General features: G+C 34.5%; 1 protein-coding gene across 1 annotated transcript; it reads left to right on the top strand.

Moving 5' to 3' along the window:
- The first annotated feature begins 6,171 nt into the window (after positions 1-6,171).
- Positions 6,172-9,670, top strand: LOC115443630 (deoxyhypusine hydroxylase). Its single transcript, XM_030169104.2, has 4 exons — positions 6,172-6,550; positions 7,176-7,496; positions 7,929-8,118; positions 9,329-9,670. Exons 1-4 carry the CDS (start codon positions 6,274-6,276, stop codon positions 9,447-9,449), a joined length of 909 nt encoding a protein of 302 aa, XP_030024964.1. The 5' UTR covers positions 6,172-6,273; the 3' UTR covers positions 9,450-9,670.
- Positions 9,671-16,719: the final 7,049 nt, after the last annotated feature.

Here is a 16,719-nt window from a genome sequence, read left to right on the forward strand (position 1 = left end):
AATTTGAGAAGTAAAGGCGTGAATGCGTAATAAATAAACTCATTTTCATAATATTAGGACACTTGATGAATCCCTTAGCTTCCTATACCTTGCATTGAAGAGAAGGGGGGCATAGGCTCCATTTGACGCAGCAGGGCCCTTATTCTGTATGATATTGTAAACGTGTAACGCGGCTGTGTCATGTTATCTTCGAGAAATGTGCGTGGAATGGTATTCTGTAAGCCAAATTTCTATAGTCCTAAACATGATCCGTTGTGTTACGCACTGTTAAAATAACGTGCGGGATAGAGAATAAGGCCCCAGGGTGGCATGGCAATAATACCTTGGGAACCCTTGGTATAGACAAACTAATGATACAAATAATACGTAATACTAGTGTGCTTGTACAGAGCACACTTTTATGACTAAGCTCGACAATAGGACATAAATTACAGGAGTACCATCAAGTGCTGTTTGAAATGCGACGCAGCGCGCTGTGGTGGAGTTAATCGATGATAACCATCAACTAATGAGCCATTGTTAGCACCTATATGTTGCAGTACTATTGTGTGTAAACACCACACAATTGTACAATACCATCTAGTGTTTTTCAGAGATGTTACAACCAACTCCGGATGAAAGTATTTTTCATGCGCTTATCTGTTATTCGACTTGTCATGTCTGTAGATACCTCTAGACTTTAGGAGAATTTTAAATTTGTTGGTCTCATTATACTTGTTTTACCATTTCGAAAAAAACATATTATGAATCATAATCAGACTACATTAAACCGATATTTTTTTAAACATATCGAAAGTGAGCGACAGTCTCACCCAAAAGTATTGGCTGGTCGCATAATTATACTTGGTTCTAACATTTTGAAAAAACTTATATCATTATTCTTAATTGGACTTTCTTAGAGTTTGATTTGATCGTTTACAAAAATTTACGACAGCCTTCCCTTAAAAGTTATTTCAATAAATTCTGATATATAATTTACCAGAATTCCATGATAACTATAGCAATATACTTACATAAATTTCTTAGAACAAGAAAAGTAGCAAGTACCTACATTATTAAGATGATTATAGAAAACAGTAGGCTGTTAATAAAGTTGGTTACAGAGTTTGTGAATTGTGAGGCTAATTTTGAATTAAAACGGGTTCGTTCATTATTCTTTAAGTTTTTCCTTACCGAAAACAATTTCAAAATTAATATATTGCTGCTACATTTACAAAAATAATTTTTATTTTTCGCATTTATTTTGTGCTGGGTCCTAAAGAATTCAAATCTATTTAACGGATGTGTTTACTTCTAAGCTCTAACACATATAAAACTATCATTTTCTCCAATTAAAAACGGTTTATTATTATTAATTGAATAATAACTGGTGGTAGGTCTCTCATATGTGAAAGTCCGCCTGCGTAGGTACCACCGCTAAGTCTATTTCTGCCGCCAAGCAGCAGTGTGTAGTCACTGTTATGTTCCGGTTTGAAGAACATTGTAACCAGTGTAACTACTCGACATAATAAGACTTAATTGTCTCAGGATGTTGAGCGCAAAGGAATACCAAACAATACTTTGTAATTCAAGTTGTTGGTTGGTTTTTACTGTTTATGGGCGGTCGTATCGTTTACCATCAGGCGAACGGCAAACTCGTCTCGTCATTTAAAGCAATAAAAAAATATCCGGAGTAGTTGCTACTATTTACTCTATGGTAGAGCTAGTCATTCAACGCGGGCAGTCTCGAGAATACCAATAGCCAGACCGCTGGCAGTAATCCCTTAAAAGCCTTCGAGCCGGTGTCGTTGACCCCGTCGTATTCAACACAAAATCGGAAAACTTTTAGACGGAAAAACTTCCCTTTAATGCCTCCCGCTTTGTAAAGTTTGTGAAGTGGATTATATACTAGATATTTTTTTTCTTATTTCCTAATTTGCTTTCTTGATTCGACGTCCATCAGTTATTATAGATGATTGAATATTTGAAAACGCAATATAAGGTGCGGTTCAAGAAGATTCTTACTCGACTTGTGTCGTCAGTCTACCAATAAGATCGGAATCGATCGATTACCAGGTTGTGCTAAAAAAATATGCGAATTTATCGCTTCGAAGAAAACATATCTGAATTGCCTGAGATTTGTATTTCTGCCCGATAGGCATTTAGTTCCCCTCTTATCACAATGGGAATTACAATGGATATAATTACAGCGAAATGTCCCTGATTAATATAGCCTTTAGGGCTTGCTAGTAATCGCTTCGGGCACAAAGGTGTGATATGTTTATATATTTATAATATGTAATATTCATCTTGTGCAATTCTAACACACGTTATGGCGTGCTGAATATTACTTTGTTAAACTAACATGACTAATATGTTGATCGCAATGAGTTGCTACTCTGCCGTGTATTTTGGTACTATATGTATAAATATTAATAGACTAGTGTTATTAGTTTTTCCAAGTTTGATGAGTAAGATAAACATTATGAAGGTGGGAGCGTGAATGTCATATATTTACAACGTAACACGGACACACCTTCGGCTGTTCATTAGTGGGAGTGTCGGTTTACCAATGCGGTAGCTGTAATAAATAAAATAAATAATCAGATATTTTTGTACCAACACCATAATCATCTTTAGTTCCGGGTTACCTTGTACACAAGAGGCTTTTTGGACAAGGGCTATCGTTTATCTATGATCAGGATTTTGGAACATTAGTAACAAAAATATACACATTCATGCCTTTCCCCAAAGGTATAGAGTGACCACTTTATACACGGTTGACCAACCGGTGCACCCAGTTGATCCCTCTATTTCAGTCGTGTGTATTCCGTCCGATGACGTCATCAGGGGCGAGCCTATCGTCATATTGGGCATAAATTCCAGAATCCGGGCTGATACTGAGTAGAAAAATCCAATATCACTGCCCGTCCCATCGTGAGGAAACCTGCATACCTGAGAAATTCTCTATTATTATTCTTATGTGTGGCGTCAGGTGCAACTATTCAGCGTGTGCAGTCTTATATTACATAATAGGCACTTAGTTTTGACAGTCGTAAATTTAAATATAAGTATAATTGGTCAATTTAAAATAGAGACATTAGTAATTCAACGAAACCGCATTGTTATTGAATCATTAAAAAATATAAATCAATCACCGTTGGATGTTGACAAGATTAAATTAGTACGCAGTTGATGTGATTACGTATATGGTGCGCGCGCGCGCCGAATGTTAATGGCTTAATTGTTTTTAAAAATGGAAAACAATACAATACTTTTTTGTTAATCTTTGTAAGTACACTCGAATGCGGATCAAAACTAATCTTGCAAGTAATTCTTGTCCGTATTTTAATATCCAACAAAACACAAGGACTAATACCAAACAATCAATCTTATATTTTTCTATCTACAGTCGTTGTATTTTGCTAGTGATATTTAGAAAATTTGTGTATTGACAAACAGAAATTCTTAATACCTATAAATAGGCAACAGATATCGAAAATGTGGTATAGATGTCCCAAGCCGAGGGATGCTCCAATTATTACTTACTTGTAACATATTAGGAACATGCAATGCTAAATTTAACGCCATATAAGGAGAGTACTTACTATTGGCCGCGCATCGATGCGTACTAGCCAGCAGACAGGATTCGAAGTGCCCTCAATGGCATTTTAAGGAGCAAGTATTTCGCAAATGTCGAAAGCGGGCTATCGCACATATTTTATTAAGCTCGTATTTTTGTTTCATTATAAGTACCATAGCTTTTTTTAAAACATGAGGTATATCTTCCTAGCTAAAAGTGTACAAGTAAAATAAAATAAATAAAAATAAAAAGAGTACCTACCCCAGTTTTGGTAGCTCCAGTATTCCTCGCCATAATGGTAATCCTAGATCGTCATTATGGCGAGGAATATTAAATTTAAAAGGTATGTATCATCTGGAACATTATAAAGTCCAATTATGATTATATGTGTGTTAAATTTATCCTGAAAACGTTGTTAATGAAAAATTAATAATAATAAGTAGATATAACATAAAGCAATATTTTGGGCCTGATTAGTAAAATTTTAAATGAAAAAACAATTTTAAATGTGATATTTTTTATTAACAAGGTTCCTCACACCCTGTAAGGCGCATGTAGCTAACCATAACGAAGGTGTTTCTTTGATTTACCAGTATGTACTGGTTAGATGTTCAAGATCAAGTCTTTCAACAACCATATTTTTTTATAATATTAATAATTTTCAAGGCTCAACTCGATTTGAAAGAACTGAGTATCTTTATTATATCCTATATATTTTTAACGATCAAAATCTTTTTCACACGAGGAAAATGTGGAAAATAATAAAGTCGCAATGACCGTCAGGCCTGAACAATCTTCGACTAAAAAAATGTCTACCAACGGCTATTCACCCCGAATTAATTGCGCAATATTGTGCGCATAATGCATTTGCGGTGAGCGCCAATTACTGTTCGCTATGGGTCAGAGAACGCTCAAAGTCGTACGAGTCAAGTGGACCTTACGGTACAAAGAATGAAAGAAAAATAAACAAACATATTACTTGTAAGGCTGGTTTTTATTACTTACTGGCTTTTGCTCGCGGTTTCGGCCGCGTGAATGAGTTTTCCGGGATAACAGGTCCGCTATATTTGCTCGGGATATAAAGTAGCCTTTAACCTTCTCAAGGTCTTAAACTATCTCCATACCAAATATCATAAAAATCCGTTCAGAAGCTTTGAGAAAATCAATAAAAAACAGAAAAGGGGACTGTGTTTTATAATATGTATAAATTCAAGAAAATAATGACAATATAAGCAAGTCTGCATGTTAGTGGTATCTATAATACGTCACGACTGTCTATTATGTAGAAAGTTGTGAATTAAAGAGACTGACGACTGTGAAGCATTGTACCTGCTACGCTTGTCAACCTGAGATATATTATTATGTAAGTAGGTACATTGGTTACAATGTCCTATAAACCGAAACACAATAGTACTTGTACAATGTTGCTCGGTGCCAAAAATAAACCAAACGGTGGTACTTAAACAGCAGCTCTCGCCTCTAGCATACAAGAGCCGACCATGTGGTAAGGTAGCTCCGTTATGTAGGTATTTGGACTCAGCGCTTGGAATATTCTACAAAATTCGCTATATATAAAAAAAATATTTCTCCTTGTTGGAGAATAAGATATGATATCCCATATTTTTAGAGCTATACTTATGATGTATTTAACTCTTGTCAAATGGCGTTCCATTATTTCATTATTCGATAAGTAATAATAGAAAATCATCGGTTTCATTGCCACTCCTACAAATAATGCATACATGGTATTATTACCTATATTTTTCAATTATAGCACCGTGTAGTAGGTAATGGGGATAATCAAAGGTATTTTCCGCGTGCGATATGTGTCTTAAAGATTTAACTAAGCTACTTCCAAATCCCTATAATTGCATATTTTATAATTTTGATGGGTTTAAGATTTTTTATGATGTTTCGTGGTTGTAGTAGGCTACTTTGGCCCTTGACATTTAGGAGTAAGTGCAATGCATAACCCAAAAGTACCCCTTCCCGCTCCTTAGGCTAGGCAGCTGAGATAGAGCCCCCCCCACCCCTCTGTGCGCTAGGTCTCCACACCAAATGCACGCCCATGTATGTATGAGGGGACATTTGTCGCGGCCCTAGAAACATAGTCAAATGTGTATATCTCATGGTTGTCAGTTCAGATTGAGGCCTATGAGGGACTCGCGAACATTTTCCTTCCTTCTCCGCTCCGTCCACTTTAAGATGGTCCTTTCTCTTTCCTCAACACTTCCTTCATAATTTTGCTCTTCCCACTTTCACTATAATCGCTAAGCCGGGGGAATCAGTATACCGTTCGCAGGTTTCGCTCGGTGTTGGCTGCGGGGTTTGTAATAAAAAAAACTAGAGATAGAGCTATGCTTATGCATACAGTTCCCCCAGAGGTTAATTTTAACCAATAACTAATTTGATTGGAACATTTATTACAGGAATCACAATGCATGAGTTTCATTGGTCTTCTGTAAAAAAGGCCGATTAGACAAGGTCATAATTCGACTGCGAAGATACGTAGTATGTATATATGGATGCTGCCAAGATTGTGGTTCGTTTAAATGTTTTCATCACTGGTAACATTTCTGTCAAAATGACAGCGTCATTTAATAAACACTGTCAGTTGTCAGCTGTCAGTGCCACATGTGTAATATCTTCGGAAGCAGCAAGCATTGTGTGCGAAATTTATTTGCATTTCTCATATAATAGATTGAATAATAATGGCCGTAAGTGATGCAGTGATACAAAATATCGGAAAAGTGCTAAACGATCCAGCCAGGCCCTTGAAGGAGCGATTCCGAGCTTTATTTACTCTCCGGAACTTGGGTGGTGAAGCCGCTATTCAATGCATCAGTGAATGTTTTAACGACGAATCGGTGCTTTTAAAACATGAGTTAGCTTATTGTTTGGGCCAAATGCAGGATAAAAGGGCTATTCCAATACTAAGGAATGTTCTAGAAAATCACAACCAAGACCCCATAGTGCGGCATGAGGCAGGTACGTGTTATCTCTTAAAAACCTGCACGTACGCGATAAAACATGACTAATTACTATCAAACGCCACTTAAATTCCATATCGAGGTGAACATAGTTAAGTAGGTACACTTTAAGTAGTACATTAGTATGGATTTATTCTGAAGTCTAACCAATAAATTATTGAATGTTGGACAAGGAAAATATTGATGAATAATCAAAAGCAACTATTCTCTATACTAAAGATGATGTTAAGATGTTTTTCCCATATGACTAATTCATGTGCTAAGATCCGTTATCTTGTAACATTATTTGTTTTAATACCACTTGAGTAATGTGTGCACTGTGCATTTCACTAATAAAATGATTTCTAAATGGTAGTTATTTCATTTATGATACTGTGCATACTGTGTCCCCACAATTTTTTTGTAAATTTTGATACAATGGACATTTAAACCCACAATTTTATAATATAATTTTATTTATATAAATAATGTTGATCTTTAGAGTAATTCAATTGATTACCTATAAAAGAATTATTTTAACTCTTGCATTCAAATAATATATGTTTTAGTGATGTTGTTAGATTAATGGCTGAAAAATTTTAACTTTTAAAAATACTTACATATTTACTATCATTAAATTTCAGGTGAAGCTCTTGGTGCGATCGGAGATCCAAACCTTCGTGAAATCCTAGAGAAATACCAGCATGACCCAGCTATTGAGGTAGCTGAAACCTGCCAGATAGCCCTACAAAGGCTAGACTGGGTCGCCAATGACAGCTCAAAGGAGAACTTATCCAAAAGCCTGTACTCTTCAGTAGATCCAGCCCCGCCCAGTGCTGATGAAAATGTTGAAAACCTGAGAAGGATATACATGGATGAGTCTCAACCTTTGTTTGAGAGGTACAGAGCTATGTTTAGCCTGAGGAACTTGGGTACAACTGAGAGCATCAATGCCTTGGGTGAAGGTTGGTTGATGATTTATTATATTTTATTTATTTTTTTGTTGATTATATTGGCTAATAAATACCTTTTTTTAACAAGTATATGGAATGGAATATTGTAGTATACAGGTGAAATAATACAGTATATTTTAAGCTATTGTAAATAAATAATAAGTATTTTACTTGTGGTAAACCCACATATACATATTACAAACATAAAACATTACATATTGCATTCCAGTATCATGTAGAAACATCATTAGGGATAGTGACATATTATACCAAACTTTTAATAAATAATACACAAGTTTGTGGCACTAACACAGTATTGCATTGTCCTCAACAATATTGTATGTGATGATGCCTAAATATCCCAATGATATAAAAAATTACCTTCTCAAAATAACTGTTCATATCACACAAATACTGAATATTTATTCATTTTGTATATTTCAGGCCTCAAAGCAAGAAGTGCATTATTCCGTCATGAAGTTGCATTTGTGTTTGGTCAGATGCAAGACGAGAGGAGTGTACCATTCCTGAAGTCCACTCTTGAAGACACCGATGAGCATGAGATGGTGAGACACGAGGCTGCTGAAGCACTGGGTTCCATCGCCACTGAAGAGTGTACTGAACTCCTGAAAAGGTGACTGAATCATGAATTTTTTTATGTACATTGAAAGTAAATGTAGAAAATGCCAGAAATATATTAAATACTATCCACATTAACTTCTTACGGGTTGCATATTTATCGCCAGATAACTTCTGGTGGTTTGTTTGTTACCAGACTTCACAAGACAACTACTGGACTTATCTGAAGATTACATAAAAATTAAATTGAACTCATTCGTTTTTGAGTTTATCCGGAACATACATGAGGATATTTTTTTATATACAATAATATATGCAATTCAATTCACTTAATAATTCCTAGATTTCAGGGAAGACAGAATTGTAATTTTTTATTATATATCATCTGAGTATTATAATGTAAAATTTTGTAAAGATGTTTGGATAGGGTAAATTTTGAAATGGGACTTTATATATGGCAAATAGATAGTTCTGGATTAATATATTATAGGTTACATTTATCCAGGAATTGTAAAGATGCCTAAATTATGAGAATTAGTCTCGGTAGATATTATTTATTTATTTATGTTGCTGTAGTAGATAGTCCAGGAGAGGTAGGTCTTACTACCATGATTATAAAGCAGTTATCTGGATAAAGAGACTCATTGTCACTTATAAAGCGGTTATTTCGAAAAAGCGAATCATTATATCTAGTTATGTTTTAGACAATCTTCCAAACAGTTGTCCAACAGTGGTTTTAAATGCTATAGAACATTTTGTTATAAATAATGACCTGTTTATAGTTGCAGCTTTGCTTCTGTAAAAGTCAGTTTTTGGCTTAAGAAGTAGCCTAAAGGCAACATATTATTCTACAGGATGGATTCAGTGACAATTTAGTATTCAATTAGTAAAAAAAATCATTGATCAGTGAAGTAGTTGCAGAGATTATCACATTTACACAAATAAAGACATCTATTTTATCATATGTAATTTTCGACTAGATATTTTCCCTGATTAAAGTACCCTTAATGAACTTTCCACAAGCTAAAACTATTTTCAATAAGTACCAAGTTTCATTGAAATCAGTTGATTGGTTCTGCCGTGAGAGCCTAACAGAGACAGGCAGACAGCTAGATATTTTCACATTTATAAGTGTTTATGATTTAGATCTGATTGTTTATTCCTATTCTTGCCAAAGATAAATGTTTTGGGTACACATTGATCTTTGGCAAGTATAGTAATATTTGTAGAGTAAGTATTAATTAAGTAATATTTTCTTTTTACAGATATTTGAATGATCCAAGGCGTGTCGTCCGCGAAAGTTGCGAAGTAGCCCTGGACATGTCGGAATATGAGAACAGCCCGGAATTCCAATACGCGAACACTTTGCTCACGGTTGAGGGATAACATGCAGCAATTAAGTATTTTGTACTTTGGAGAGACTTTTATGAACTCGAAAGAGTAAATGAAATATTTTTATTATGTTTAACATTTATACAGTATTCGAATTAACATTAAACATCCATACCGCTATCACAATATTGTTTTGTATAACATAGATAATTATAAATGACATTTGGCTGTATCATGTGATAGAAATATTTTTGTAAATAAAGATTTAAGATTATTTTTTGTTTTTTATATATCATTATACCATCATTAGGCTATCGCTGTGTTTTATTCTTAATCATAAAATTATGAAAACAAGGAAATGTAATAACGATTTGTTTCGTTTTATAATTTTTTAAGTACCTAAAATATTATTTGAATTGTTTATTTCTACGAATCTAATTGCTAGTGGTATTTTTTTATTAAATATTTTGGCAGATTAATAGGAATGTGAAGAATATTTGCACATTTTACAATTTACTATAATCCATTCTGACCTATTGAGATGTTTTTATATGGAAATATATTTATATACTTACCTACTTGATTTGCATTTTACGATATCAAATTTCATTTTCAATAAATTGCAAGGGCTATAAAAATGAGTAATATTTTCATTTCAGACGTTCAAACGTGAAATATGATTTTGTGTTTATAGCAAAAATAATGTTTCCACACTAAATAATATGCAATGGTTTTACAAAAAAAGAAATGTATCGCATTGATTATTTCTTTACTAATTTCTCTAACGGTGAGTACAAATGGTTTTCGTAGACATTTAACTCCATCAGGCTTTTTAATCAGACGAATAAAAACGTGTGGTTATTTTATAAATCCTCTAAAATTTTACGTAAAGGAAAACGTGTTTCTTCTACAAAAAAATATGCCTACATCAGACACTGAAGTATTTGTTTAAAAAAGTTCATTGAAGGGTGAAAAATTGCACAGGTACCTACTGTTCACCTTTGTCTTTTTCCTTTGTCAAATGGACTTTTTGTAATTCTTAGCTCAACGAATTACAAAAAGTCCATTTGCCCAGCGATAAAGGCAAGGTCGTAGGCCTGGCATGACATGACGGTTACTCCTGCTTCTTAAAAATCATGAGGCGATGCAGGGTTCAACATCCACGATTTAACATTATGTAATCTTTATTATTCAGAAAAAAAGCGTATTTTTAAATTTTATGTAGTTGATTCGTACTTCAGCCAGCTATGACTCAAATGTCGATTAGACCTCGAAAGCTACAAACTGGAATAGACTCCGCGGTCGAAGTAAATCAAAAACAATGCAGTGAACTCCAATTGAAAGCATTTCATGACCGAACTGCCGGAAGTCCAATAATTCGTAGTTTTCATATTATTTTAAAAGTTGGACGACATTGGACCGCTTTGTCTGGCATCGAAGCTGATGAATTGTAGTGATTCTACAAACATAACATTTTACATTGCCTCGGTGGCGTAGTTGTATTAATATAAGATTGCAGTGCTGAGGTCTCAGGTTCGATACCCGGTGGGTGCAAAGCGGTATTGGGTTTTCTACTTAGTATCTCAGTATCAGCCCGGAGCCTGGAATTTGTGACCGGTATGGAGATAGGCCCGCCCCCTTACGATATCATGGGACGGAATACACTCGAACGTGGGTGCATCAGTTACGTCACTGCCTACCCCTTTGGGGCAAAAGGCAGTGTGTGTATTACCTACTTAATTTAATATGATTTGTTAGATTTCAGACGTTTTGGAATCGGAGAGGTCGTCATTTTTCGGTTTCACACATGAGACTTCAATAAGCACCAGCACATTAGAGTTGATAGAACAGTTGGGTAAAGTAGTAATGGAGTACAGGAATGGAGACAGGCGTGTGAGGCGATACTTCGAGAAATATGACACACCATTCGTTGGAGAAGCAAGACGGATGCTTTAGAATTTAGATAGTTCTAAGACGTAACATATTTTTACGTAGCAAAAATTCTAAATTCAAATATTTTGTTGTTTTAATAAAATAAAAAGAAAAACAATTTTTAAACATCGAACATTGGTTTAAAGTTCTTTTTATAATTTCAAAACTCATTGAAGTTTTGAAGCTGCTATTAATGTAGCAAAATATATATAATTGTAGCAAAGATATCTTATTTTACACGTTGTATTAGTCATTGTGTTATATTAGTTATGTAACTGTGTGATAACAAAACAGACCTATATCACAGTGATAATTATGTTTTCATAAGTTTGTATAAAGGTTTGTGTACAGAGGTACCGCAGCAAATTAGCTCCGAGTACCTAGTTAAGGAGAATGTAGGAAAATTACCAGATATATCGCAGAGCCGCTTGTCTAATAAACATGTTCGCAGCCTTCGTCGGTTCGTTACAGCCTGATGATTTAAGTGTGAAACATACGGCTGGTTATTTCAAGCGTGCACGCAGTTAATTACAGTTTCCCAATTCTTGTGTATTTGTATGCAAAATTGTCTTCAGTGTTTCGGTAAATTTTCACGTAGGTTTTGTGTATCAGTTACGTCTATTTAAAATTTTAAATATTGTTTAATCAATCTTGATGTGGGAGTTAGCTCACCAATTGTTTTTTTTTTCAAAACAGTGTTGCATTGATTGATGGTGTTAGGCCACAATTAGTTCCGTTAGTTATGAAATTATATACTTAGCCCTTATCACTTTAGCTCCCGAAATTTAGAATAAACCAAACAAAATAACTCATTTATAACCATATCGAAATGTTTTTTCTGATTGGTCCATTCATATCTTGCATTCGACTCTAGCGGTTAATGTATGAAGTTTTAAATGAAAAATACTTGCATTATGCCAAGCGTAGGGAGCGTAAAACATGATTAAAACCAAACACGCTTCTAATTTCGCATGTATTCAAAAGGTAAGCATGTCAGTCCTAGTTAGAATTATAACTGAAAACTCACAACAGAAGCCGTTTGGATGCAAATAATGTCCCCGTATGTTAGTGGCGGGTGCCTTTCCAGTTCACTGCATCAAGTGCGCGGGATGTTACATTCCATAAAACACATATGTGTCGGTAAATACATCCGCAACTATTACGCTACTAAGGAAGCTGCACTTTTACTGCAATATTTCTTTTCTCGCCGAGAATATATTATATGCAACAGTTGCAGATATTAGGTTTGAATGAAGTCAACAAAAGCCGTCACTGCTGAACGTATTTGGATGAAATTTGACATTCAGATAAACCATTTTATTGACAATATAATAATATTATAGCCAGGGTATTTTAGAAATTTACAAGTGATAAGGTCAGTCGGGGGAAGTGCGCCATAGAATTTTCATAGCTGGATTCAATGTAAAATAATTTGTTTTTGTGCTCACTTAAGAATGTAATTTTATTAATTTAAGAATATTTGGTATTTTGTGATAAGAACCAATAGCCATTCAAGGGAATCGGACCATAAATTAACAAGATTTTGCTCAAAGTAAAAAAAATGGTAGTAGGCGCACTTGCCTCTGGAAATGGGGTAAGTGCGCCTGTATAAAAAAAAAGCCAATATGGAACATTATAAAGAAAACACTCATTTGAGTCCATATAGAAATAAGTTTTACTCGCATTGCTCTTGGATAATTTTTAATCACTCAATATTATAACAAACTATGGCTGTCAAATCAAATTCGGGGTAAGTGCGCCATATATTTGTAAATCAGGGCTTCAAAACATTTTAGATTTTTTTTTTGCTATATTTAGGTATTAATATTAGAGTCTTTTGTGCGGATATGTTGGGATAAAAATATGGTAGCCCTGATACAAAATCCATTTTTTTTCGAAAAACTAAAAAAAAACATACATAAATGTAGGAATTAACAATTTTGAATGCCTTATAACTCAATTACTTAGAATTTGGCCTTATGACATTTAATATGTTTGAGCTGCATTATACCCAGATAACGTGCCTGATCGAATAGTTGCAACTACGTCACGTACAGTTGCTCTAAACCAAGGTATTTCATTTTTTCTTTTGTAAAAACGAATTAACTAATACGCCCTTTTATTTAAGTCGGCTCAAAACAAAATACAATATAACATTTTAATAATAATAATTCATACTAGTAAAACACATTCTCAAAAAAGGTTGGTAATATATGGTTCAGGGGCAAGTACGCCATACGACTAGTAACTGTGGCGCACTTGCCCTACTCGACAATTTTGAGGTACATTTTTCGCATTGCTAAAAAATCCTTTATTCTAGTATATATAAATAAAATTCAGGCAGGAAGTTAAAATAAAAGGTTTAAACTATGTAGTCACCTTACTGATTTACAGAAATATGTTAAATATCTTAAAATATTTGATGTTATCTTTCACGGGGTCATCTCTGTTTACAGGTCTAAATGACACTTAAAATAAAATAGCGAATAAATCCTATTAAAATGAACAGAGCCATTTATGTTTTTAGTGGAACTGTATTTCAGTTAGTAGCATAGATGTAAGATTGCGGTAATTGTATAACATCAATAGTTCTCGATTTTTTTAGGGCAGGTGCACTTACCCCGTCGGCGCACTTGCCCCACCTGACCTTACTTATACTGGGATAAGTCCTTCTTGCGAGCAGTACTTAGTTGTAAAATAATGTTTTTGGCAAACTGGCCGATCATTACCTATCGGACAATGTCCTGGCAAGCACGCATTTACAATACACAAAACTGTTTGTTCCTATATAGTTTCTAAATCCCCAATATTTGATCTGAATGTTTAACGCGACGACGCGACAATTTAAAACGTTCATTATCGACGTTTGTTCTATTATAAGAAAAGGATTTCAATAGTTGTTAACATAAATATATATTTTTTTATAAAGGTATAAGTAATTGAATTTATTTTATTTATATTATATTTAATTAACAAAAATTTTGGTACTTACGTACATACATCGTTGATTGGTGATAAAATAACAGCTGGTTAAGTAATAAAGGATAATAAATGAATCCTAATTTTATTTCTAGATTATTATATTATCAGTATTGCCAGATTCAAAACCCAAGGCATACACCTCTGACTTTTCGAAGTTACGCGTGAATTGTTTATAACTTGTCGCGTAGAAACCTACATACCTACATACAGTTAAAGTGCACTAAGCACTAAGAATTCTCCAATAGAATTTTGAGAGTATGTGAAGTCTGCCAACCCACATTAGGCCAGCGTGATGTACTATGGCCTAAACCCTCCAATAGTAGGGAGGGTTTATGGCCAGCATTGGGACAGTATTATGATACAGAGTTGGTATTATTTATATATAATAATAATAATATCAGCCCTGTTGTTCAAAGATCAATTAATAAAATAGACAATTTAATCCATCGAAAACTAAAAGATGGCGTTGTAATAAGTAATGACGTACGGTAGTTATAAATTAGGGCAATAGATGGCGCTGTACAATTTCTTTAATTTTGTACATCGCGATGTCAAGATTCTCCGACCCATATGTATAAGGGTTGGGGAATCATGCCTCGTCAGTTCGGGAATCCAAAGCAACCATGTAAATCAGAGCGAGTAGTGAAGGAAGAACAGTGCGTATAAGTGCATCAGAGCGAGTAAGGTATAGAGGTAAACAAGTGCAACTTCTTAGTAATTATAAACTGTAGACTGTAGTGTTACTAGTGCTAATAATAAATATTAGTTTTATGTGAAGGAGTGTCTTTATTGTGTGAACCCGGACTCTTAGCACACACACTACACCAGAGCACCCCCAAACATTGGTCCTTCGAGCCGGATAGAGTTCAGTGACCTCTATCAAGTAAAAGGTCAGGGACTTCTACGATACAAAGTTCAGTGACCTCTACCAAGCAAAAGTTCAGTGACCTCTACCAAGCAAAAGTTCAGTGACTTTCTACCAAGCAAAAGTTCAGTGACTTTCTACCAAGCAAAAGTTCAGTGACGTCTACCAAGCAAAAGTTCAGTGACCTCTACCAAGCAAAGTAGTAGTGACTTTTACCAAGCAAAGTTCAGTAACTTCTACAAAGCAAAGTTCAGTGTCCTCTACTGTCAGTTCACCAGTCACCATACGTTGCGGGTCGCAGCGCTACGTGCAGCAGCGGGTCCAGCAACTTCATTGGAGCCATCAAGTACAAGCAACCGAGCAGAGCAGAGCAGTATTTATTAATATTTATTATTTTATTTATTTGTTAATTAAGTAGTTAATTTAATAGTTGTAACAATGCAAGGGCTCGTCAATGCACAAGTTAATATACATAATTCTATTAATAGAGGTTTAATTAATTTCAAAAGAGTCCTAAAGATCGTATCACAAAAGAATACGTAGAAACAAGAATTAACAATTTAGAAATAGACTGGCAAACTTTTAAAGCAAATAATCTCAAATTGTATGAAAACTCGAAATTAGAAGAAATAGAAAAAGTCAATTTATGTTACGCAAAACATTTATGAAAATTGTGAGGAAAATTACTTTATTTATAAGTCTTTGTTAGCATCCAATTTATCAGAAAAGGTGGAACAACCAACCAGTAACAATAATAAAGGCAATCAGTCGAACACAAATTCAGCGGCAAAGTTATCGAAAATTAAGATTCCAACCTTTTCTGGTAATTATTCTGAATGGACAACATTTCGTGATTTATTTACTTCATTAGTACACAATGATAATAGTTTAGATGATGTACAAAAGTTACACTATTTAAAAACGCATTTAGTAGGCGAAGCAGAAAAGCTTTTAAGAAACACTCCTGTTACGAGCGCCAATTACAGTCGTTGTTGGTCGTTATTAGAAAAGCGTTATAACAACAAAAAATATTTAGCCAATTGCATTCTCAAACGGTTATTCAGTCAAAAGCGAATGAATGCTGAATCGGCGTCTGCTATAAAAGATTTATTAGACACCACCAATGACTGTTTGGACGCATTAAAAAATATTGGTGTTGATGTAACCACATGGGATATCATGATCATTCACCTAATATCGTTTAAGTTAGATACTGAAACGCGTAAGCAATGGGAACTGAAAACCGCTGATGATCAATCGAACGATTTACCTACATTAGATCAGTTAAAAGAATTTATGGAAAGTCGTTTTCGTGCATTCGAAAATATAGAATTTAAGAAAGTACAAACGCAACATGCAACTGCTGACTCCAACCGTCCATATACGAAAGTATTAATAGCCACAAATAGGTTATGCGAATTCTGCAATGACAAGCACAAACTTTGCTTTTGTAAAAAGTTTGCAAACGAGGATTATGCAGTACGACGCGATTTCGTCAGTAAAAATCTATATGTTTTAATTGTTTGGGCAGTAATCACAGTGCAT

The sequence above is a fragment of the Manduca sexta genome, chromosome 12 (assembly GCF_014839805.1).
Source record: "Manduca sexta isolate Smith_Timp_Sample1 chromosome 12, JHU_Msex_v1.0, whole genome shotgun sequence".
NCBI classification, from domain to species: Eukaryota; Metazoa; Arthropoda; class Insecta; order Lepidoptera; family Sphingidae; genus Manduca; species Manduca sexta.

Coding starts and splice junctions, on each gene's coding strand:
- LOC115443630 (XM_030169104.2), top strand. CDS start 6,274: ATGGCCGTAAGTGATGCAGTGATACAAAATATCGGAAAAGTGCTAAAC. Junction 6,551..7,175: donor CATAGTGCGGCATGAGGCAG/GTACGTGTTATC, acceptor ATTAAATTTCAG/GTGAAGCTCTTGGTGCGATC. Junction 7,497..7,928: donor CATCAATGCCTTGGGTGAAG/GTTGGTTGATGA, acceptor TGTATATTTCAG/GCCTCAAAGCAAGAAGTGCA.